Below are 23992 nucleotides of genomic sequence, written 5' to 3' on the forward strand. Positions count from 1 at the left end.
CTTCAAAACCTTACTTTTAAATAATGGTATTTGGAAAAAGAATGATGGACTACAGACACTGATTAAAATTTTATTTGAAAAGAATATGTTATAACATGAAAATATCCATGTTACTACATTAAACAAAAAAGAGAATTATGAGTATCTTATATTTGTATAAAAATGCAGATACATAGAAACACTAGAAAGATATCCATACACAGTAACTCAGATGATGGGATTATGGGTGGTTTTTATTTTCTTGATCATAGTTTTTTATTTTTTCTAAGTTTTCTACAACAAATATATATTACATTTATCATCAGAATGTTTAAATGATTAATTATCCAGGTGTTTTAGTTAGTCCTGTCTTTGCTAGGACAAAAACAAATAAAATTTTATTTTAAGGAGGTACATTACCATAGAGATATCTTAGAAGTTATTTTCTACTTAAATGACCCAAAATAGTGCATAATTCATTTGCTTTCTAAAAATTAAATTTCAAACATACAGAAGAAGAATGATATTTGAAATAATCTCCATACCTGAAATATTGTCTGGGGTCAATTTACATATTTTCTGCATTTTCAGTATTTGCTAGTGTCTCTGGAAAGCACGGGGTGAAGGAGATTGGGAGATGGTTGGGATTGGATAGGAAGGATATTAGTTGGGTAGGATAGCACTGTCTTCTTTTTTTTTTTTAATGTAGAGCAGTTCTGTCATAACATTGCTTATTTATTTATTTATTTATTTATTTATTTATTTATTTATTTATTTATTTTTGGCTGCATTGGGTCTTTGTTGCTGTGCACAGGCTGTCTCTAGTTGTAGCGAGTGGGGGATACTCTTCCTTGCGGTGCGTGGGCTTCTCATTGCAGTTGCTTCTCTTGTTGCGGAGAATGGGCTCTAGAGCACAGGCTCAGTAGTTGAGGCACACGGGCTTAGTTGCTCCATGGCATGTGGGATCTTCCCAGACCAGGGCTCGAACCCATGTCCCCTGCATTGGCAGGTGGATTGTTAACAACTGCACCACCAGGTTATCTATATCTGTATCTATATCTTTACATCTTTGTCTATATCTAAGCCAATTAATGTTTATTGTATATAATCCATAGATCCTAGTTGACCTTTTGCTACCCTATTAAGAGTCAAAACTGGAAGACAAATCTCGTGGTTTCTCCCAAAGTATATAGAGGATCCCTTCTGTTTATGACATTAGGTCAAGACGTGCACTGCTATAGCACAGATTTGCAGGATGGCCTACTGTTTTTGTGTAACATTTTTAAGGTTCTCTCTTCTCCAGACTCCCATCATACAAAGACACATTAAACTCCAGCTTTTGCCAATCTTAGGTGTTCTTCTATGCACAGGAAACCTGCAGTGTATACATAAATTTAGAAGGGTTCAGCAGACTTGGGATTTTGCCTGGCAAACCGAAAGATGTGAAATATTTTCTGATGTATGAAGTACCACTCACTACTTTGTAGGTCAGGGGTAATTGAGCTGGATGTATGACTATAAGTGATTTGTTTATGATTTTGACTAGGTATATGTAATTTTGTTTATGCATGTTTCTTTAACAGTGGCTTCTCTGCTCCTTTGACTGGCGGGTAGTGTACAGACATTGACAAAACCGTATATTTCCTAAAAGTCCCTCCCGAAAAGAATTTTGTTTTGGACTTAACCTCTTCCTTCCTTCCTTCATCATTTTAGTATATGTGATAGATCAGAAAAAAGGAATTATTTTCTTCTTTTTTTTGAGAACTTCTTTTTTTTAACCTGAATTATTATTCTCCTTCAAAAAATGGACATTGAAAGTTTTCCATTGCCCAGCTAATCCTCCTGTCTCTGGTATATGACATGCCATCACTTTTCCCCTGTGATTCTTTCTCTCCTATCTACCAATATAGCCTTGTGTTTCTCTATTTTAACAACATCAACCAGAATTCCCTTAAAGATAACCTTTTCCAACTGTACTTAACTCTTCACAGTCGAGTTCCTTAAAGTCAGCCTGACTGTAATGGTTCCACTTCACACACATTACTCTTTGGAAATGTGGTCTCAATCAAGTTATTCGTGAACTCAAGGATTTGTTTTCAGTCACCACTCTTGAAATCCTTTTATAATTTGATTCTATTTAATGCCACTTATTTAAGTGGCAAAAATTATTTCTTAGACTTTTAAAAAATTTCCCTTCACATTTATTTCTCTTATCACTCCTGTATTGTATCCTTGGTGGGTCCTCCTCTTCTTCTCCTCTTCCTCAGCTTCCTCCCTCTTCCTTCCAAATGTAAGTCCCTCAGAGGTTCTTGTATATTAAGCTCTGCCATCTTTCCTCTTTTTTTTTTTTCTGCCACTTTCTGTTTCAATTCCTAACATCATCTTTATTCTTCATTTTCCAGAACACTTTCTTCATTTTGCTGTGTGTTGTCTGTTTTGTTTTAAATCCATACCTGGCTTACTCCCTCTTCTTTAAGTTTAGACTGCATATGCCCTAATAATCTTTATATTTTTACACCTATCATAATTGGCTTTAAAGTGTTTCATGGAATTAAATTCCCTATTCTTTCTTCTGCACTTTTGATATTTCTGGAAAACTATTTTGTGTGTGTGTCCCCAAAGTGTTTTTCTGAATGGACTCAACAGGGGTATTTTCTAAAAGGTGATGAAAACATGAATACTGTGGGTGGGAAGGGATGAATCCTAGCAAACTGTGTTGATTCACACCGTGCCAAGGAGCCGCCACTCTTTGCCTCTACTCCTCAGTCTCTCCCACTTTTGGACTTGGTTTAGATTCGTTGCACCCTATGCACTTGTCATGGGGGAAGAGGGTAGGTATGACATTTTTATCCTGTTAAGATATGGAAAGTGGATGTTTTAACATTGTTTCTGAGGAAATTTTTCTGAAATTAAAACCAAAAAAAAAAAAATACAGAAACCTGAAAATTAATGGATTTTTACAGAGCATATTATTCTGTGGCCTTGTTGAACATATCCAGTGTATCTAGTGTGGCCAAACTAGGCTGACTTAGCTCTTTACTCACCAAACCCATGGTTCTTGAATTTGTCTGAGAGATGAAGACAGAGAGGATAGACAGTGTCGAGTACAGCTGCGTGGCAGTGGTATTTGGCTTCTGGATGGATTCCTGCAGAGCTCATGGGTAGACTCCACTAAGAGGTCCCTATGTTTGGGTGACAACTTGATTGAAGGTGATAAATGGCAGAATTTGCTCACAGTTTTTATGGAATAGAGAACTGTAGAAACAGTAGTGATTATATTTAGTTATATTTCTTTTTCTGTGCATTAGAACATAGTCTTCTCTAGACTGCTTTTCTTCACAGGGAATGAAAGCAGCATATAGTCTACAAGATTGCCTGGCATGAGAGTAGCTCTGTTTCTAAGAATCATTTGAAACAGCCAGATTTTTAGTTTTCATGAAACTTCTCTTAGTAAGAGGCACTTTTACAATCAAAAATATGTAGATTAGTGAGCATGAATGATAAAAAGAGTTCAGAGAAGGTAGCCTTGAAGTATAAATCTGAGAGATACTCTCATGGGTTTATATATGGGAGAAGATGAAAGCTGAAATGTCTGAGCTCAACAAGGTAGAAATGTCAGGTACTCATGACAGGCTAGAGATAAACCTCAGATTATAGAGGTTTCTTCTGAAGTCTTCTGTACATCTAAGTCAGAGACGCTTATGCAGTTGGTTCCCAAAAGAGGATTATCCTCTTTGAGTGATCAGTCCTCACTCTGAGATTGGTGCATTAAGACTTCCAAGAAATTCTCTAAATTCAAATATTTTGAATTGTAAAAATCTTAATATAGGCCTGAGAGTTTGGCAGGCAGGAGTCAATTTGGTTTAAACAAACCAAACAATTGAACAGATTAAAAAACAATGCTAGGTTACTTCAGCCCAAAATAAAGACAGATTTATATATTATATATTCTGAGTATTAACTAAAGTAGAAATTTTTAGAAAATTAATCTATACACACAACAAGAATACTGAATATTTTAAATGCTAAACCAATCTTCACCAGTTTTTAAGGCGTTGATGCATTATTTATGTTTTTATTGCATGGGTTTCCTGGAGCACGCATTTATTTCTCTTTTGGTGGTTTATTGAGAACACAAAGCATTTGCCTCATTGTACTCTTTTTGTTTTAGAAGGGCTTACATTTGAAAGAGGTTGGCTTGTGGGTCTATTTTTGTTTTATATCAGTTCTTTTTTCTATCATTTTGTGAACATCTTGCTCCCAAACACTTATCTGCAGATAAGATTCCTGAGACTGGTAGTAGTAGTATACTGATAAATGGATTTACTGCAGTTTGTTAATCCATTCACTTGCTGATGACCATTGGGTTATTTCCAGTTTGGACTATTAAACTAATGCTTCAGTGAGCATATTTCTATAAGGCTTTTTATATGGGGTATGATTCCTTTTCTCTCAGGTAAATACTAGGAGTAGACTGGATTATATGATACATGCATACTTTGCTTTTGAAAAAATGGTCAACTTTTTCCAACTTCTTGTGTTATTATATATTTCAACCAGCAGTATATGAGAGTTCCATTTTCTCTACATCCTTGTCAATGCTTAGTATGGCCAACTTTTAAAATGTTAACTGTTCTAATAGGTATTTAGTTGTCTCTCATGTGGTTTCAATTTGCATTTCCTAATGAATAATGATGTTGAAATCTTTTCTTTCTTTCTTTTTTTTAATATACAGCAGGTTCTTATTAGTTATCTATTTTATACATATTAGTGTATATATGTCAATCCCAGTCGCTCAGTTCATCCCACCACCACCCACTCCCCCACCCTCTGTTTCCCCCCTTGGTGTCCATATATTTGTTCTCTACATTTGTGTCTCTATTTCTGCCTTGATGAAATCTTTTCCTGTACTTATTTCCCATTCACATATCATCTTTGGAAAACTGTCCAAATATTTTGCTCGTTTTTTATTGGATTGTTTGCTTTCTTAAGTTCTGTCTATAAACTCTTAATAACAAGTCTTTATCAGATATATGCTTTGCAAATATTTTCCCTAAGTTTATGGCTTTGTCTTTTCATTTTCTTAACAGTGTCTTATGAATAGCAGAAGTTTTTAATTTTGGTGAAATTCAATTTATTCGTGTTCTTTTATTGATTGTGCTTTTTGTGTCACATTTAAAAATCTATGCCAAAATGCAAAATCACACCGATTTTCTTCTATGTTTTCTTTCAGAACTTTTATAGCTTTATGTTTTATGTTAGATGTATGATCCCATTATGAATTGATTTTTGTGTGTAATGTGAGGTATGTATCAAAGTTTATTTTTTGCAGCTGTATATATCTAATTATTACAATGTCATTTGAAAGGATTATTCTCCACTGAATTACTTTCACACTTTTTTCAAAAATCAGCTATCTATATATGTGTGGGTCTATTTCTGAACTTCTTATTCTGCTCTATTGATCAATTTGTCTGCCTTTATGCCAATACTAGACAGTTTTGACTATTGTTGCTTTTTAATGTCTTGAAATCAGGTAATGGTGGTCTTCCAACTTTCTTCTTTTTCAGTTTTTTGTGTGTTTTAGCTCCTTTGGATTTAGACCCTTTACCCAGGTTTTCGTAGTGTTAATATCTTACATAACCATGGCATATTTATCAAAACAAAGAAATTAACACTGGTACAATACTATTAACTGAACTACAGATTTTAATAGAATTTCACCAGATTTTTCTTTAATATCGTCTTGCTGACCCAGGATCCAGTCCAGGATACCATGTTGCCTTTAGTCATTATGTTTAGATTTCTCCAGTGTGTGACAGTTTCTCTGTCTTTCCTTGTTTTTCATGACTTTGGCACATTTGAAGAGTACTGGTGAAATATTTTGTAGAATTTTCCTCAGTTTGGGCTTGGCTGGTATCTTATGATAAGATTGGGTTCATGGATTTTGAAGAAGTGTATTATCTTTTTTATATATTTTTAGATTTGACTTGCTAAAATTTTGTTTGGAATTTTTGCATCTATATGAAGAATATTGGTCTATAGTTTTTTTATAATCTAATAATGTTTTTGTTTGAATTTGGTATCAGGGTAATGATTGATTCATAGAATGAGTTAGGAAGAAATTGTTCCATTTTAATTTTCTGGAAGAACATTTGCAGAACTGGTATTCTTTCTTTCTTAAATGTTTTGTGGAATGCACCAGGGAAGCAATCAGGGTCTTGTGTTTTCTTTGTGGGAAAGTTTTAAACTCCAATTTATTTAGTAGATTTGGGATCTTCAGGTTTTCTATTTATTCTTGAGTGAGCTTTGGCAATTTTTATCTTTCAAGAAATCTGCCCTTTTCCTCTGAGTTGTCTAATATATTGGCATAATATTATTCACAGAATTACCTTATTATCTTCTTAAATATCTGTAGAGTCCATAGTAATGCCAGCTCTCTCATCCTGATATTTGTAATTTATGTCTTCATTTCCCTTGATATATCTGGATAAATATATTCAATTTCATTGATCTCAAAGAACCAGCTTTTTGTATCCCTTCTTTTCTTGTTTCTAACTTATTTAGCTTCCAATCTCTATTATTTTCTTTCTTCTACTTAATTTTAGTTTAATGTGCTCTTCTTTTTCTAGTTGTTTAAGGAGAAAGTTAATGTCATTATTTGAAAACTTCTTTTCTTATAGAGTCATTTAATGCTACAGATATCAAAAGTTGATATCAAATGTTGATATATAGGAAATTTCTTGATCCATGTATATTGACTTAGTAAAGAGTGACTTCCTTGAACTTTCTGAATTTTAATATATATTGATTCTATTAGGTTTTCTATATTCTAAATTGTGTTTTCAACCATACGCTATGCAGAGAGATTATTTAACTTCTTCCTTTTCAATAGTTATGTATCTTTCTGTTTTCTGTTTCCTTCTTTACTGCATTGGCCTGATCTTAAACAACATTAAATTGTAGTAGTGATAGTGGATATGCTTGTCTATTACCAATCTCTAATGGGACTAGCTCATATTTCAATGCCAACTGAATGATTTGATTTTGCTTTCAAATTGATGTTTGCTTTCATTAAATAATCAGTTTTTTCTTAGTAGTTTACTGACTGAGTTTTATGAGAAATGGAGGTTGGAGTATATAAAATTACTTTTTTGAACACCTATTAAGATTTATTTGTGAATTATGAACATGACAAATTAAATGTTTCCTAATAATAAATCATCATTACATTGTTTGAATGAGATCAAGTGGGTGACAGTCAATTATTATTTTATTGTCATGTTAAATTAAATGTTTTATTTTATTTAGGAATTTCACATGTGGTATGTGTTATCGCTTTATTATTTTCATTTAAGCTTTGAACTACCACTTTTGTTATGTTTTAATATCAGAATTACATACAACAGTTTCAGAGAACAAATTTAGAAAATTTTTATGTTCATAATATTCTGAAAAAGTTTGTATAACATTATAAATATATCTTCATTGAAAGTTTGAAAGGACTCAACTGCAAAAAGAATTCGGGCACAGAGATTATTTGTGAATTAAGTCTTTCATAAGTCATATTCATTTTCTTCCCATAGTTATAGCTTCATTCAAATCTCCACCACTTCTTGCATTGTATTTAACATTTGTATGCTTTAGCAAAACATTCTTTGAAATGGGAATGTTATTTGCTGAGTAAGTATGAAAGTGGAAAAAATTCAAAAATGTTATTTTTCTCTGTTTTTTTTCTTTATCTTAAATTCTTGTTAGTTCCATTTGTTTTGAATTTCTTTATTCCCCTCCATATGATAGCAGGATTTCTACACTGCATTCTTCTCCTTGTCCCTCTTTTTTCTAAGTTTTCATTGCATCTGTGTGCCAGAACTTGGTTCATCCTTTAATGTTTCAATTTTCAGTGAAAATTTGTGTCAGATGTGTCTTTTCAAATTAGCATCAAGTTATGCAATTTTAAAGTTTTTATTGAAATTAAGAAACATAGAAAAATACACATAGCATAACTATGTTAGAGCTCAATTATCACAAAGTGAGTTCACCCACACAATCAGCATCCAAGTCAAGAAACAGACCATTATCAACACCCCAGAAGCTTTGTGTTCCCTCCTAATCTCCACTCCCATAAATGTATTATTATCTTGACTACTAACACCATAGCTAGTATGAACTCATTTTGTACTTTCACACATAAAATAATGAATTATTTTTTGTGCATATAATACTTTTCATTCAACATTTTGTGTGTGATATTCACCGAGGTAGTTGCATGATGCTAGATTTTCTGTTAATTTTCATTGTTGTTTGGTATTTTATTGAATGAATATATCACAATTTATTTATATATTCTATTATTGATGGACAGTTAATTCTAGTTTGAAGCTATTAGGAATAATGCTCCAATGAATATCCTAGTATATGTATTTTGGTACCAATATTTATGCATTGCATGCCTCTTGGAATGTACCTAAGAATGTACCTAAGAGTGGAATATAATATACACATATATGTGTGTATATATAAAATATACTATTAAGCTACATAATCACCAATTATTGGCTTTGTCAGTTTTCATATTATTTTAGTCACATTCTGATAATGTGCAGTAGGATCTCTCTGTAGTTTAAATATGCACTTCACTGATTTCTAAGGAGGCTGACTTTTTTTCATATGTGCATTAGCATTTGGATATCCTTGTGAAGTGCTTATTCACATGTATTGCTTATCATTCTAACTGCATTGCTTGTCTTTTCTTAGCAACTTGCAGAAGTTGTAATGGATATGAGTCTTTTTTTAAGTATTGTAAATATTTATTTTCCATTCTTTGATTTGCCTTTAACTCTTTCTAAATATGGTATTTTTTGGTGATTGGGAATTCTTGATCTTAATTTATCAATTTTTAATGGTTATAGCTTTTTATGTTCTTTTTTTTAAAACATCTTTATTGGAGTATAACTGCTTTACAATGGTGTGTTAGTTTCTGCTTTATAACAAAGTTAATCAGCTATACATATACATACATCCCCATATCTCCTCCCTCTTGCATCTCCCTCCCATCTTCACTATCCCACCCCTCTAGGTGGTCACAAAGCACTGAGCTGATCTCCCTGTGCTATGCAGCTGCTTCCCACTAACTATCTATTTTACATTTGGTAGTGTATATATGCCCATGCCACTCTCTCACTTCGTTCCAGCTTACCCTTCTCCCTCCCCGCATCCTCACGTCCATTCTCTACGTCTGTGTCTTTATTCCTGTCCTGCCCCTAGGTTCTTCAGAACCATTTTTATTTTTTTATTTTTTTAAGATTCCATATATATATGTGTTAGCATACTGTATTTGTTTTTCTCTTTCTGACTTACTTCACTCTGTATGACAGACTCTAGGTCCATCCACCTCATTACAAATAACTCAATTTCATTTCTATTTATGGCTGAGTAATATTCCATTGTATATATGCACCACATCTTATTTATCCTTTCATCTGTCAAAGGACACTGAGGTTGCTTCCATGTCCTGGCTATTGTAAATAGAGCTGCAATGAACATTGTGGTACATGACCCTTTTTGAATTATGGTTTTCTCAGGGTATATGCCCAGTAGTGGGATTGCTGGACCGTATGGTAACTCTATTTTTAGTTTTTTCAGGAACCTCTGTACTGTTTTCCATAGTGGCTGTATCAGTTTACATTCCCACCAACAGTGCAAGAGGGTTCCCTTTTCTCCACACCCTCTACAGCATTTATTGTTTGTAGATTTTTTTTATGATGGCTATTCTGACCGGTGTGAGATGATATCTCATTGTAGTTTTGATTTGCATTTCTCTAATGATTAATGATGTTGAGCATTCTTTCATGTGTTTGTTGGCAATCTGTATATCTTCTTTGGAGAAATATCTGTTTAGGTCTTCTGCCCATTTTTGGATTGGGTTGTTTGTTTTTTTGACATTGAGCTGCATGAGCTGCTTGTAAATTTTGGAGATTAATCCTTTGTCAGTTGCTTCATTTGCAAATATTTTCTCCCATTCTGATGGTTGCCTTTTTGTCTTGTTTATGGTTTCCTTTGCTGTGCAAAAGCTTTTAAGTTTCATTAGGTCCCATTTGTTTATTTTTGATTTATTTCCATTCCTCTAGGAGATGGGTCAAAAAGGATCTTGCTGTGATTTATGTCATGGAGTGTTCTGCCTATGTTTTCCTCTAAGAGTAAGAGTTTAATAGTGTCTGGCCTTATATTTAGGTCTTTAATCCATTTGGAGTTTATTTTTGTGTATGGTGCTAGGGAGTGTTCTAATTTCATTCTTTTGCATGTAGCTGTCCAGTTTTCCCAGCACCACTTATTGAAGAGGCTGTCTTTTCTCCGCTGTATATTCTTGCCTCCTTTATCAAAGATAAGGTGACCATATGTGCGTGGGTTTATCTCCAGGCTTTCTATCCTTTTCCATTGATCTATATTTCTGTTTTTGTGCCAGTACCATACTGTCTTGGTTACTGTAGCTTTGTAGTATAGTCTGAAGTCAGGGAACCAGATTCCTCCAGCTCCGTTTTTCTTTCTCAAGATTGCTTTGGCTATTCGGGGTCTTTTGTGTTTCCATACAAGTTGTGAGATTTTTTAGTTCTAGTTCTGTGAAAAATGCCAGTGGTAGTTTAATAGGGATTGCATTGAATCTGTAGATTGCTTTGGGTAGTATAGTCATTTTCACAATGTTGATTCTTCCAATCCAAGAACATGGTATATCTTTCCATCTATTTGTATCATCTTTAATTTCTTTCATTAGTGTCTTATAATTTTCTGCATACAGGTCTTTTGTCTCCTTAGGTAGGTTTATTCCTAGATATTTTATTCTTTTTGTTGCAATGGTAAATGGGAGTGGTTTTTAATTTCACTTTCAGATTTTTCATCATTAGTGTATAGGAATGCAAGAGATTTCTGTGCATTAATTTTTTATCCTGCTACTTTACCAAATTCATTGATTAGTTCTAGTATTTTTCTGATAGCGTCTTTAGGATATTCTATGTATAGTATCATGTCATCTGCAAACAGTGACAGCTTTATTTCTTCTTTTCCGTTTTGGATTCCTTCTATTTCTTTTTCTTCTCTGATTGCTGTGGCTAAAACTTCCAAAACTGTGTTGAATAATAGTGGTGAGAGTGGGCAACCTTGTCTTGTTCCTGATCTTAGTGGAAATGGTTTCCGTTCTTCACCATTGAGGACAATGTTGGCTGTGGGTTTGTCATATATGACCTTTATTATGTTGAGGTAAGTTCCCTCTATGCCTACTTTCTGGAGGGTTTTTATCAAAAATGGGTGTTGAATTTTCTTGAAAGCCTTTTCTGCATCTATTGAGATGATCATATGGTTTTTCTCCTTCAATTTGTTAATATGGTGTGTCACATTGATTGATTTGGGTATATTGAAGAACCCTTGCATTCCTGGGATCAACCCCACTTGATCAGGATGTATGATCATTTTAATGTGCTGTTTGATTCTGTTTGCCAGTATTTTGCTGAGGATTTTTACATCTATGTTCATCAGTGATATTGGCCTGTAGTTTTCTTTCTTTGTGACATCTTTGTGTGGTTTTGGTATCAGGATGATGGTGGCCTCGTAGAATGAGTTTAGGGTGTTTCTCCCTCTGTTATATTTTGGAAGACTTTGAGAAGGCTAGGTGTTGGCTCTTCTCTAAATGTTTGATAGAATTCAACTGTGAAGCCATCTGCTCCTGGGCTTTTGTTTGTTGGAAGATTTTAAATCACAGTTTCAATTTCAGTGCTTGTGATTGGTCTGTTCATATTTTCTATTTCTTCCTGGTTCAGTCTCGGAAGGTTGTGCATTTCTAAGAATTTGTCCATTTTTTCCAGGTTGTCCAGCTTATTGGCATATGGTTGCTTGTAGTAATCACTCATGATCCTTTGTATTTCTGCAGTGTCAGTTGTTACTTCTCCTTTTCCTTTTCTAATTCTATTGATCTGAGTCTTCTCCCTTTTTTTCTTGATGAGTCAGGCTAGTGGTTTATCCATTTTGTTTATCTTCTCAAAGAACCAGCTTTTAGTTTTATTGATCTTTGCTATCGTTTCCTTCATTTCTTTCTCATTTATTTCTGATCTGATTTTATGATTTCTTTCCCTCTACTAACATTGTAGTTTCTTTGTTCTTCTTTCTCTAATTGCTTTAGGTGTAAGGTTAGGTTGTTTATTTGAGATGTTTTTTGTTTCTTGAGGTAGGATTGTACTGTTATAAACTTCCCTCTTGGAACTGCTTTTGCTGCAACCCATAGGTTTTGGGTTGTCGTGTTTCCATTGTCATTTTTTTCTAGGTATTTTTTGATTTCCTCTTTGATTTCTTCAGTGATCTCTTGGTTATTAAGTAGTGTATTGTTTATCCTCCATGTGTTTGTATTTTTTACAGATCTTTTCCTGTAATTGATATCTAGTCTCATAGCGTTGTCATCAGAAAAGATACTTGATATGATTTCAATTTTCTTAAATTTACCAAGGCTTGATTTGTGACCCAAGATATGATCTATCCTGGAGAATCTTGAATGAGCACTTGAGAAGAAAGTGTATTCTGCTTTTTTTGGATGGAATGTCCTATAAATATCAATTAAGTCCTTCTTTTTTAATGTATCATTCAAAGCTTGTGTTTCCTTATTTATTTTCATTTTGGATGATCTGTTCATTGGTGAAAGTGGGGTGTTAAAGTCCCCTACTATGATTGTGTTACTGTCGTTTTCCCCTTTTATGGCTGCTAGCATTTGCCTTATGTATTGAGGTCCTCCTATTTGAGGTGCATAAATATTTACAATTGTTATATCTTCTTCTTGGATTGATCCCTTGATCATTATGTAGTGTCCTTCTTTGTCTCTTGTAATAGTCTTTGTTTCAAAGTCTATTTTGTCAGATATGAGAATTGTTACCCCAGCTTTCTTTTGATTTCCATTTGCATGGAATATCTTTTTCCATCCACTCATTTTCAGTCTGTATATGTACCTAGGTCTGAAGTGGGTCTCTTGTAGACAGCATATATACTGGTCTTGTTTTTCTATCCATTCAACCAGTCTATGTATTTTGGTTGGAGCATTTAATCCATTTACATTTAAGGTAGTTATCGATATGTATGTTCCTATTACCATTTTCTTAATTGTTTTGGGTTTGTTATTTTAGCTCTTTTCCTTCTCTTGTGTTTCCTGCCTAGAGAAGTTCCTTTAGCATTTGTTGTAAAGCTGGTTTGGTGGTGCTGAATTCTCTTAGCTTTTGCTTGTCTGTAAAGGTTTTAATTTCTCCATCAAATCTGAATGAGATCCTTGCTGGGTAATGTAATCTTGGTTGTAGGTTTTTCCCCTTCATCAGTTTAAATATGTCCTGCCACTCCCTTCTGGCTTGGAGTGTTTCTGCTGAAAGATCTGCTGTTAATCTTATTGGGATTCCCTTGTATGTTATTTGTTGTGTTTCCCTTGCTGTTTTTAATATTTTTTGTTTGTATTTAATTTTTGATAGTTTGATTAATATGTGTCTTGGCATGTTTCTCCTTGGATTTATACTATATGGGACTCTCTGTGCTTCCTGGAGTTGATTAACTATTTCCTTTCCCATGTTAGGGAAGTTTTCAACTATAATCTCTTCAAATATTTTCTCAGTCCCTTTCTTTTTCTCTTCTTCTTCTGTGACCCCTATAATTCGAATGTTGGTGTGTTTAATGTTGTCCCAGAGGTCTCTGAGACTGTCCTCAATTCTTTTCATTCTTTATCTTTATTCTGCTCTGAGGTAGTTATTTCCACTATTTTATTTTCCAGGTCACTTATCCATTCTTCTGCCTCAGTTGTTCTGCTATTGGTCCCTTCTAGAGAACTTTTCCTTTCATTTATTGTGTTGTTCATCAGTGTTTGTTTGCTCTTTAGTTCTTCTAGGTCCTTGTTAAACGTTTCTTGTATTTTCTCCATTCTAGTTCCAAGATTTTGGATCATCTTTACTATCATTATTTGAATTCTTTTTCAGGTAGACTGCCTATTTCCTCTTCTTTTATTAGGTCTGGTGGGTTTTTACCTTGCTCCTTCATCTCCTGTGTTTCTCTGTCTTCTCATTTTGCTTAACTCACTGTGTTTGGGGTCTCCTTTTCGCAGGCTGCAGGTTCGTAATTCCTGTCGTTTTTGGTGTCTGCCCTCAGTGGCTAAGGTTGGTTCAGTGGGTTTTGTCAGCTTCCTGGTGGAGGGAACTAGTGCCTGTGTTCTGTTGGATGATGCTGGATCTTGTCTTTCTTGTGGGCAGGTCCACATCTAATGGTGTGTTTTGGGGTGTCTGTGGCCTTATTATGATTTTAGGCAGCCTCTCTGCTAATGGATGGGGTTGTGTTCCTGTCTTGTTAGTTGTTTGTCATAGCGTGTCCAGCACTGGAGCTTGCTGGTCAATGAGTGGAGCTGGGTCTTGGTGTTGAGATGGAGATCTCTGGGAGATTTTCTCCATTTGATATTACATGGAGCTGGGAGGTCTCTTGTGGACCAGTGTCCTGAACTTGGCTCTCCCTCCTCAGAGGCACAGCACTGATGCCTGGCTGGAGCACCAAGAGCCTGTCCTCCACATGGCTCAGAATTAAAGGGAGAAAAAAAAAAGAAAGAAAGAAACAAGAAGATAAAATAAAATAATATAAAATAAAATAATTAAAATAAAAGATAAATATTAAAAAATTTTTTAAAGTAATAAAAAAAAAAAAGAAAGATGAGAGCAACCAAACCAAAGAACAAATCCACCAATGATAAGAAACGCTAAAATCTACACTAAAAACAAAAAACAAAAAGAAAAACCAGACAGACAGAACCCTAGGACAAATGATAAAAGCAAAGCTGTACAGACAAAATCACACACAGTATCATATACACACACACTCACAAAAAAAGAAAAAGGGAAAAAATATATATATATTGTTGCTCCCAAAGTCTGCCTCCTCAATTTGGGATGATTAATTGTCCATTCAGATATTCCACAGATACAGCGTGGATCAAGTTGATGGTGGAGATTTAATCCGCTGCTTCTGAGGCTGCTGGGAAAGATTTCCCTTTCTCTTCTTTGTTCGCACAGCTCCCGGGGTTCAGCTTTGGATTTGGCCCTGCCTCTGCATGTAGGTCTCCTGAGGGCGTCTGTTCTTCGATCAGACAGGACGGGGTTAAAGGAGCAGCTGCTTCGGGGGCTCTGGCTCACTCAGGCTGGGGGGAGGGAGGGGTACGGATGCGGGGTGAGCCTGCGGCGGCCAAGGCCGGCGTGACGTTGCAGCAGCCTGAGGCGCGCCGTGCATTCTCCCGGGGATGTTGTCCCTGGATCACGGGACCCTGGCAGTGGCGGGCTGCACAGGCTCCCGGGAGGGGCGGTGTGGGGAGTGACCTGTGCTTGCACACAGGCTTCTTGGTGGCGGCAGCAGCAGCCTTAGCGCCTCCTGCCCGTCTGTGGGGTCCGCACTGATAACCGCGGCTCGCGCCCATCTCTGGAGCTCCTTTAAGCGGCGCTCTTAATCCCCTCTCCTCGCGCACCAGGAAACAAAGAGGCAAGAGAAAGTCTCTTGCCTCTTCGGCAGCTCCAGTCTTTTTCCCAGACTACCTCCCGGCTAGCTATGGTGCACTAACCCCTTCAGGCTGTGTTCATGCCACCAACCCCAGTCCTCTCCCTGGGATCCGACCTAAGCCCGAGCCTCAGCTCCCAGCCCCGCCCGCCCCAGCGGCTGAGCAGACAAGCCCCTCGGGCTGGTGAGTGCTGCTCGGCGCCGAGCCTCTGTGCGGGAATTTCTCTGCTTTGCCCTCCACACCCCTGTGGCTGCGCTCTCCTCCGTGGCTCCGAAGCTTCCCCCCTCTGCCACCCGCAGTCTCCACCCGCGAAGGGGCTTCCTAGTGTGTGGAAACCTTTCCTCCTTCACAGCTCCCTCCCACTGGTGCAGGTCCCTTCCGTATTCTTTGTCTCTGTTTTTTCTTTTTTTTTTTTGCCCTACCCAGGCACGTAGGGAGTTTCTTGCCTTTTGGGAGGTCTGAGGTCTTCTGCCAGCATTCAGTAGGTGTTCTGTAGGAGTTGTTCCACATGTAGATGTATTTCTGATGTATTTGTGGGGAGGAAGGTGATCTCCACGTCTTACTCTTCCGCCATCTTGAAGCCTTTTTATGTTCTTTTAAGAAATCTTTCCTTACATCAAGATCATGGAGTTACTCTATATTACTATCTAGAAGTTTGTTAGAGTGCCACACATATATAGTAGGATGTGCTGTTCCCTCTCCTTTTAAAGTATTGGATGTCAAAATACACCACACAAAACCCAGCAAGTAATGTCAGTTGTTATTATTCATGCAGGCAGAAGCAAAATGAAGAAAATCTTTGGGTGAGGAGTAACTATGTCTCACCAGCAAGAGTTTGCTTTGGATGTGTGATAGAGGAGAGGGAAGAGAGTGAGTGAGGTTATGGGGGAAAGATATGTAGAGGTTAATATAATAATACATTAGTTTACATGAGCTATGCCTATGGTATAAACTGAAATAGTGGAATTGGATAGAAAAAAAGATGAATTAAGGTATGAAAGAGATAAAACCAACAGGTCCTGGTTTCTAAATCATTTTAGAAAGTGAAGCTGTCCAGGATGATTTCAAAGATTTTGAATTAGATGACTAGGTTTTAAGAACCGAGATAGAAGATATACAAAAAGATGATTTCTTTATAAGGAGAAATAACTTTACTGATTTTTATATGTTTTGTGCTTGAATTGTTTTGGGGATTTTTGGATAGAGAAGTCTGATGATTAATTGGAAATAGAATTTCAAAGCTAAAGAGAAAACCAGGACTAGAGACAAAAAAATTAGGAAGTCATTGGTGTGTAAATAATATTGTTGATACTTGGAGAATTCCACTAAGAATGACTCAACACTTGAAAACAAGTGAATTAAGATACTAAAAAGATATATTTTTAATAAATGTAAATAAGATTAAATACGTGGAAAGATACCTTAACATAAGGGAAAACATTCTAGCAGTAGAATTGATAGTAAATAAGTGGATAAGTTGGCATATATGAGGAATAAACTTGTCCATCAGAAATTGGATTAGTAAGTTATTGAAGCATAGAAATAACCATGAAACAAAATTCTGATAGCTCTCATTCTTCAGGGGCCTTAAAGTCAGTGTTCTAATTGGCTAATCCCTGCATCAGTTGGAATTACTCTTGGGTTTTTTTGTCATATAGTGTGTTTTAGTCTTAAAATCTGAAGAACAAACCCTTGACCATGAAAAATGCACTGAAATAGTGTCATGTTAAACCATGTGTTGCTTTTTAAGAGGCACCATAACTGTGTTTCCTGAGTAGTAAATGCTTGTATCACTTTTGACCAGATATAAGGTTCTTTTTTTTATGAACTTTCTATAGTTCATTTAAAAATCCTAAATATAACTAATGTGATTCCTTAGGAATAAAGTGAAAATAGGACAGAACTGGTGATGTAAGTCTGAGAACTACACTGAGTTGAGAAAAAAAGAAAATAATTCAGTGAAGATCTGGATAGAAATAAGAGAATGAATGAGAGAATCAGAGTAGAGAGAAATAATGGACATGAATGAAGAACATTGTTTGAAAAGGTAGTGATCAACAGTTTCAAACGCTGCAATAGTGACAAATAAGACTAAGACTGAAAGTATGCAATAGACATTCAACTAGAATTATGGACTTTTGGAAGTAAGCTAAAAGGTGATAATGATGGATAATTGAATCTAAATTGAAAACTAACATATCAGAACTTCCATTTCACTTTCTTTAAGATTCTCTTATTTCATGCAATAAACTTATCACAGACTTTTTTTTTTTCCTAAAGCAATCATTGAAAGAGTACCAAAAATAGCTATTACCTTTTATTGAGCATCTCTTATATCTTGGGCACTGTTACACATTTTAGATGTATTATTTAGTCTTTAGCCCAATAAATGAAACATTATGTTTATCTATTTTGCAGATGGGCAATTGGGCATTTAGAAAGTTTAATTCAAAAGTTACACACACAGTAGTTCTCTAGTCACTACAAATTGTTTGAGAAAATTAATATCCCTATCAGGATCTCTTCTGAACCTTCTTCACTCTTTTGTTAACAGGAATTATTTCCTCAAGAGGAAAAACTCTAAAGAGAAGACAGAGAAGAATTTCAATGGGTGACACTTTTTCCAACCTCATTTACACCTCAATTTTGAAACACTCTATAATATTTAGGAATTAACAAAAAGGTTACATGATAGATGATAAAAACTACCTAAGTTTTTTATTTAAAAGTATTTGTTGTCCATGGAATCCAGCTAAAAGACTCTATCAGTTACTAAAACATCCCTGCAAGCCAACTGCTTTCAGAAAGACCTCTAGACTAGCACAAGATGGTACCACTAGCATACTATGATCAACTGTTTGTGCCATTAGAACGCTCTTACCAACTGGCCACAACCAGCTCATTAACACATCAACACACAGATGAAAACCAAAAGAAACCCAATAACCAATCTGAGGTCAGAGTACAATCCCATAGTAATAACCCTGCAGTGCATCCCCTAAACTCTAACCAGAAGATACAGAGATGCTCAATATTGCCCTCTGTCAAGTCTCAGGACACAGTTTCACGGGACCTCTATAACAGGGTTCTGAAATCACCATTATCTCACTCCAAATGTCAGGCCACACCTTCACTACACCTCCATCAGAGAACTCTCCCTAATAAGAAAGGCTTGAGCTCACCGTTGTCCCACTCCAAACCTCAGATCACATCTTCACTTGACCTCACCAAGACATCATCGCCAGAGCCCAATCAAACAGCCTGGAGCTCACAATTACCCTTTCCCAATCCTCAGAATACATTTTCCCTATACCTTTGCTGGATATCACCTTCACTGAAGTCTAATCAAAGAGTGTCAAGTTCATCATTATATGCCCTCAAACATCAAGAAACTCCTTCCCCAGACTACCTATGGACATTGTCGTCTTTGGGACCTAATCAAAGAGCCTTTAGCTCAGCGTTACCCCAGTCCAAGCCTCAGAAAGCCTCTTCATTGGATAGCCTTTGGACCTCTTTGTTAGAGTGCAATCAAAGATGTTTGAGCTCACCATCACTCAACTCTACACCTCAAATACATGACTTGCTTCAGACATCACCTTCTTTGGAGCCCAGTCAGATGACTCTGAGCTCATCGTTACCTGATTCCAGACCTCAGACAACACCTGTATTGAGCTCTAATTCCAATGTTCTGAGATTGACATTGTCCAACTCAAAAGAAAAGAAATCACCTTTACCACATTCTGTGCATCAGTCAAAGAGTTTGCCATTGTTCCAGCCCAAAACACTTGATCGTAACTTCAGGACCCTGAGTTCACCAGTGTGTCACTCAAAATTTCAGAACACCACTTCACTAAGTGACAAACACAAGGTCACAGATCTTCCCTCACCCCATCCCAAACCAAATATCTCAGGTCCATCATTAATAAGCTCCAAACACTGCATCAGGAACATAGCTGCTTTAACATTGGGCTCCAGACTCCAGAGTAAAAGCAGTTTTGGTCTTTATGAAAAGACAGAACCAAATAAGGAAATTCCATGGACTTTAGGTTATATTCATCCCTGCATTATCAAAGGTGGAACAGTCCCTGATGATGTTGTAAATAAAATTGTCAATTCTCTCTCCAAGACCAGAATCCAGAGGGATCTCCGTAGGCAGATTCTCTTTCGAAGGATGAGGGGAAGGGCGAATCCTCATCCTGGTCCCCACCTTTCATCAAGTTATATGGTTTGTTTAGCTTGTGCTTCCTGCATAAAATCTCAGTGTAACCATCTTACAGGAAGGAAAGACCCTCGTGCTGCAACACTATTTGTCAGCCCAACACCTGAGACCGCTCCTGGGGGAGAAATAGAGGTGAAACTAGTTTTTATCTTTTCCCTACCAGAGACTTCTTTTTCATTCCCTGTGAAAGAAAATCAGCCTGATGAAGTCCCTGAAGAAAACCTTGAAGGAATGGGGAAGATATCAAAATTTTTCCCTACATCTGAACCTGATATCACCCAGGAGGCTAATGTGAAGAAAACATGGCTGACAATAGCCCCTGAAAACCAAGCTGTAAGCCAACAGCCCAAGGCTATAGACTGGCTGCTCTATGTTAAGAAAAGTAATAACCCTCGGTTGCAGTCCGTACTCCCCTCCTCTTCCTCCTCCACATCTTCCTCCTCATCCTCCTCTTCTTCCTCTTCCTCTTCCACTACACCCCCTTTACCCCCTCCTCCTCTGAAAGAGTCTACCACATCTACCCTCTCAGGCTATGTGTCCACTAAGGTACTTACTTACCACCGGCTGCCTCCAGGGGTCTCCTGGCTTGAGTTTATATATAGTAAAAATCACCAGCCACTTCCTGGAAAACCATGTCCAAGTCAATCACCATCTCCCAAAACAAGGCCTATGAGGAATAGCACCACAGTAAAAAGGAGGAAGGGGCCAAAGATACTGTTCAAAATTTTCCAGACAAAGGTTCAAAATGAGAGAAATCTTGATTAAATTAACTTTTTTGTTTCTTTGAAGGCAATTGAATTCTTAGTTCTTTGACATTAGAGATTGATTTCCTATCATGCTTATTAAAATTCTTAGTATTAACTAAGCGTGTCTCTATAATTCAGCTGATGAAGCAGCTAGTTGAGGGGAACTATTACTCTTAAGTCTATTTTCTGCTTAAATAATAGACTATGATCTCCTAGAAGCCAAATTGAATCCTATGTTTTTAACCAAATGCCTGGCTTACAGTAACCACTATACAATAATTGTTAAATGAATTAATAATAATTGGCCATAGACCAGAAACACCTCATTTGTCTTGCCCTGAACAGTATCTAACTCATTGTTATTCTCCTTCCTCATAAGATATAATAATGACAGTATCCTTAAACCAGTGTATGCTAATCTGTTTCCCTACCTCTAAAGAAAATTCACATCATGTTCAACAGGTAAGAATATATATAGAAAGGAATCTTTTCAGTTATGTGTTCCTAGGGAAAACTCTTCTATGCTAAGATCCCACACTCTGAAATGCAATGATTTACTCAACCTTAGTTAGCAAAGCTCAGGAAAGAATAACTAACTGATGCAGACAACCTACCTTATGCTGACTGTGCCAACATTTAAATTCTGGGCTCTAAAGTCACTTGTTCATCACTTCTACCTATACAACCTAAACGGGTTAATAAAAATGTTTTAAAATGTTTTTGTTCCACTGGGTCCACTAGTAGTGGGAAGAGGAGGGAATTGTCTTACCTATTACCTTAAGTGATTATCTCTAACCCCAAGGGCTAGAATTGGCTTCTCTTGCATGCACTGATGGCTCACAGTTCTGCCTCTCCACCCCACATCTTTCTGAACACCAGCTTGCATATGGGGCTTTTCCAGTGGAACACTGCACAGGCACCTCAAACTCAATATGGTCAAACCAGAATTTATCATCTTTACATTTACAACTTGCATCTTTACATTATAGTCCTTTGCCCTCTGTGTTCCCTATTTCAGTGGATGTACCACCATCTGTCATGGAGTTTGACTGTTTTTCTCATTGCCTGCCCCTCTCCAGGTCCATGTGTTCCATGGCCTTATTGTCTCCAGAATCCAGCTTTTTTCTTCAGCCTCACTGCCACTGTTCTAGTTGTGGTCACAGCATTTGTCAGCTGGATTACTCCTAAACATGCATTTTAACTTTTGAATGCATTTCTGAGACAAAATTTAATAATGCCATTTCACTGTTTATAACACTTTTATCATTGCCCACTGTTTTCTGGAGAAAGTCTAAATTCCTTTTATGATTGAATCATGATAATTTTTCAAAATTATTTTCAAAAAATTTTTTCAGAAATCTTTTCAAAAAAGATTTTTTATTCTTCTCCAGTTTCAACCACATTAATTTCTTTACAGTGTGAAGCAATCATCCTACACTTCTAAAACAACAATTCTGCTGTCCAGAAAGATCCTTCCTTCTATACATTTTTGCTCTACAGGGCTCTATTTTGTCTTAACATCTTCTGGGAAGCCTTTTCCTGATCCACTTACAAAGAAAGTTTAGTTGGCCTTCTTATTACCATGAAACTCTGTTTTTACTCTTTATACTACTCTTAACCATACTATAAAGCAATTATTTCTTGTCTGTCTTCACTCACTACACTGAAAACTTCTTATTCACCATTTTATTTCTAGTTTTTCTCTAGTCCTTGAAATAGAGTATATTCCCTAAAATATGTATTGATATTGAATTAATGCTATTGAAGCTCTTCATCTGTTTGAAATTCTCTGAAATAAGTAATGCTTCATCGGTTTGCTTCTTTCCCATACTAGTATTGAATTGTTTTTTGTACTTTTTGTCTCGGTGAGAACATACATAAAAATGTTACTGATGACAGTAGTCATCCTTGTCTTATGTCTTATGTTAAAAGTGCTCCTTTCTAGTATTTCAGTATTTAATATGATGTAGGCTTATGCATAGCTGATCAATGATGATGAAGAAGAACTTAGGTGTGTGATAATGTTTTCAAGGTTTTCTCCAACCTCTTTAGAAAACCCTTGACATGTGCTTAATTCACCCTGAATATCTCTTTTGATGACACACATCATCTGTATAATTACTTCTTTAATATGTTCTCTACTAGACTAAACTTCATGAGGGGAGGTCTTGTGTCTGTCTTGTTTACCACTAACTTCTCAGGACCTAGTGATACCTGGCACATACTAAGTATTCAATAAATACTTATGGAATAAAATTAAACCAAGGAGTTCAACTGATTTTTATTTGTTGATGTAATTTACATGTTTAATTTTCCATTGTTTAGCTTATTTTCTAAACTTTATGCCTCATTTTAAAATTTTTCTTTATTTTTTGGACTACGATTTAATTATTTTTAACTTCTCCATATTATTGGCAGTTATTTATTTTGTTCTTAATTAGAACAGTGTCTACTTTCAGAAAAAAAATTTTAAGAATTCTTTAACCATTATTTCCTAGTTTTTAAATTTGGAAATAAAATTGCATGAAACTTAATGGGAAAAATACACGGCAACGGCAAATATCCGACTCACTCTTCCAGCTTCCATTGACATACCAAGAGATTTCAAAATAGGGAACAATATGTGTTGTGCCAGAAAGGTCAAGAAATTTCTGTCAGATCTTATACAGATGAGAGCAGATTTCAGAAGAGCAGAAGGACTCAAAATTTACTGTATTTAAATAAAGAATCATCTGAAAAGTAATAAAAAAAGATTTAATTGTGTCTCAATAGTGCTTTTTCCCTTAAATGGAAAGGCCCGGACATGCAAACAGGCTACATAAGAATTGGGAAGTAGAAAGTAGATTCTCTAAATTGTCACATTTTTATCAAACCAATTGATGTAAGATGGTATGACATACCTGGATGATAATTTGACAATAATATCAAAACCTTAATAATATACATAATCTTTTTCCTTAGGATCATCTTCCTTGGAATTTATTTTAAAGAAATTGTCATGACTATGTAGAGTCATATAAAGAAGTAGGCATTGTGTTTCTTTATAATAATGAGGGATTGGAAAAAATCTTGTTCATTAACAGAAAAGTGTTTAAATACACCATGATCCATACATGTGATGCTTTTCCTAGTGAAAAAAAAATGTTATTTCTAACATTGCACCTACATTTATGTTAGGAATAGAACTACTTTCTTTAGGAAAATATCTTGAGAACCCTTGAGCATGGCTAGTGATCCTGAGCATGTTGAAAGAAGAAAGTGAAACAAAGAGGAGATAGATAAACTACTGCATTTAAGTTTCAAAAAGGAATTTCTCGATCAGAGACAGTGAAGAGAGAGAATATATCATTTATGATTTAAGTAAAAACATACTCAGATTATAAGACATCACATGCAATTTATATATGATTCCACCTTGTAAAACATTGAAATTTTGCATATATGTATCTGTGTGTACTTGTGTAAAATCTGTTTCATATATAAGAAAGACGGAGTGACTGGAAGTAA

At 35.9% G+C, this 23992-nt stretch overlaps 1 protein-coding gene across 1 annotated transcript; it reads left to right on the forward strand.

The window, feature by feature from the left end:
- Nucleotides 1–15768: 15768 nt before the first annotated feature.
- CSNK2A2IP (casein kinase 2 subunit alpha' interacting protein) lies at nt 15769–23779 on the forward strand. Its single transcript, XM_082392929.1, has one exon. The coding sequence runs from the start codon at nt 18348–18350 to the stop codon at nt 20502–20504; it is 2157 nt and encodes a 718-aa protein (XP_082249055.1). The 5' UTR covers nt 15769–18347; the 3' UTR covers nt 20505–23779.
- Nucleotides 23780–23992: the final 213 nt, after the last annotated feature.

The sequence above is a fragment of the Balaenoptera borealis genome, assembly GCF_965194805.1.
Source record: "Balaenoptera borealis genome assembly, chromosome: 5".
NCBI lineage: Eukaryota > Metazoa > Chordata > Mammalia > Artiodactyla > Balaenopteridae > Balaenoptera > Balaenoptera borealis.

Coding starts and splice junctions, on each gene's coding strand:
- CSNK2A2IP (XM_082392929.1), top strand. CDS start 18,348: ATGGTACCACTAGCATACTATGATCAACTGTTTGTGCCATTAGAACGC.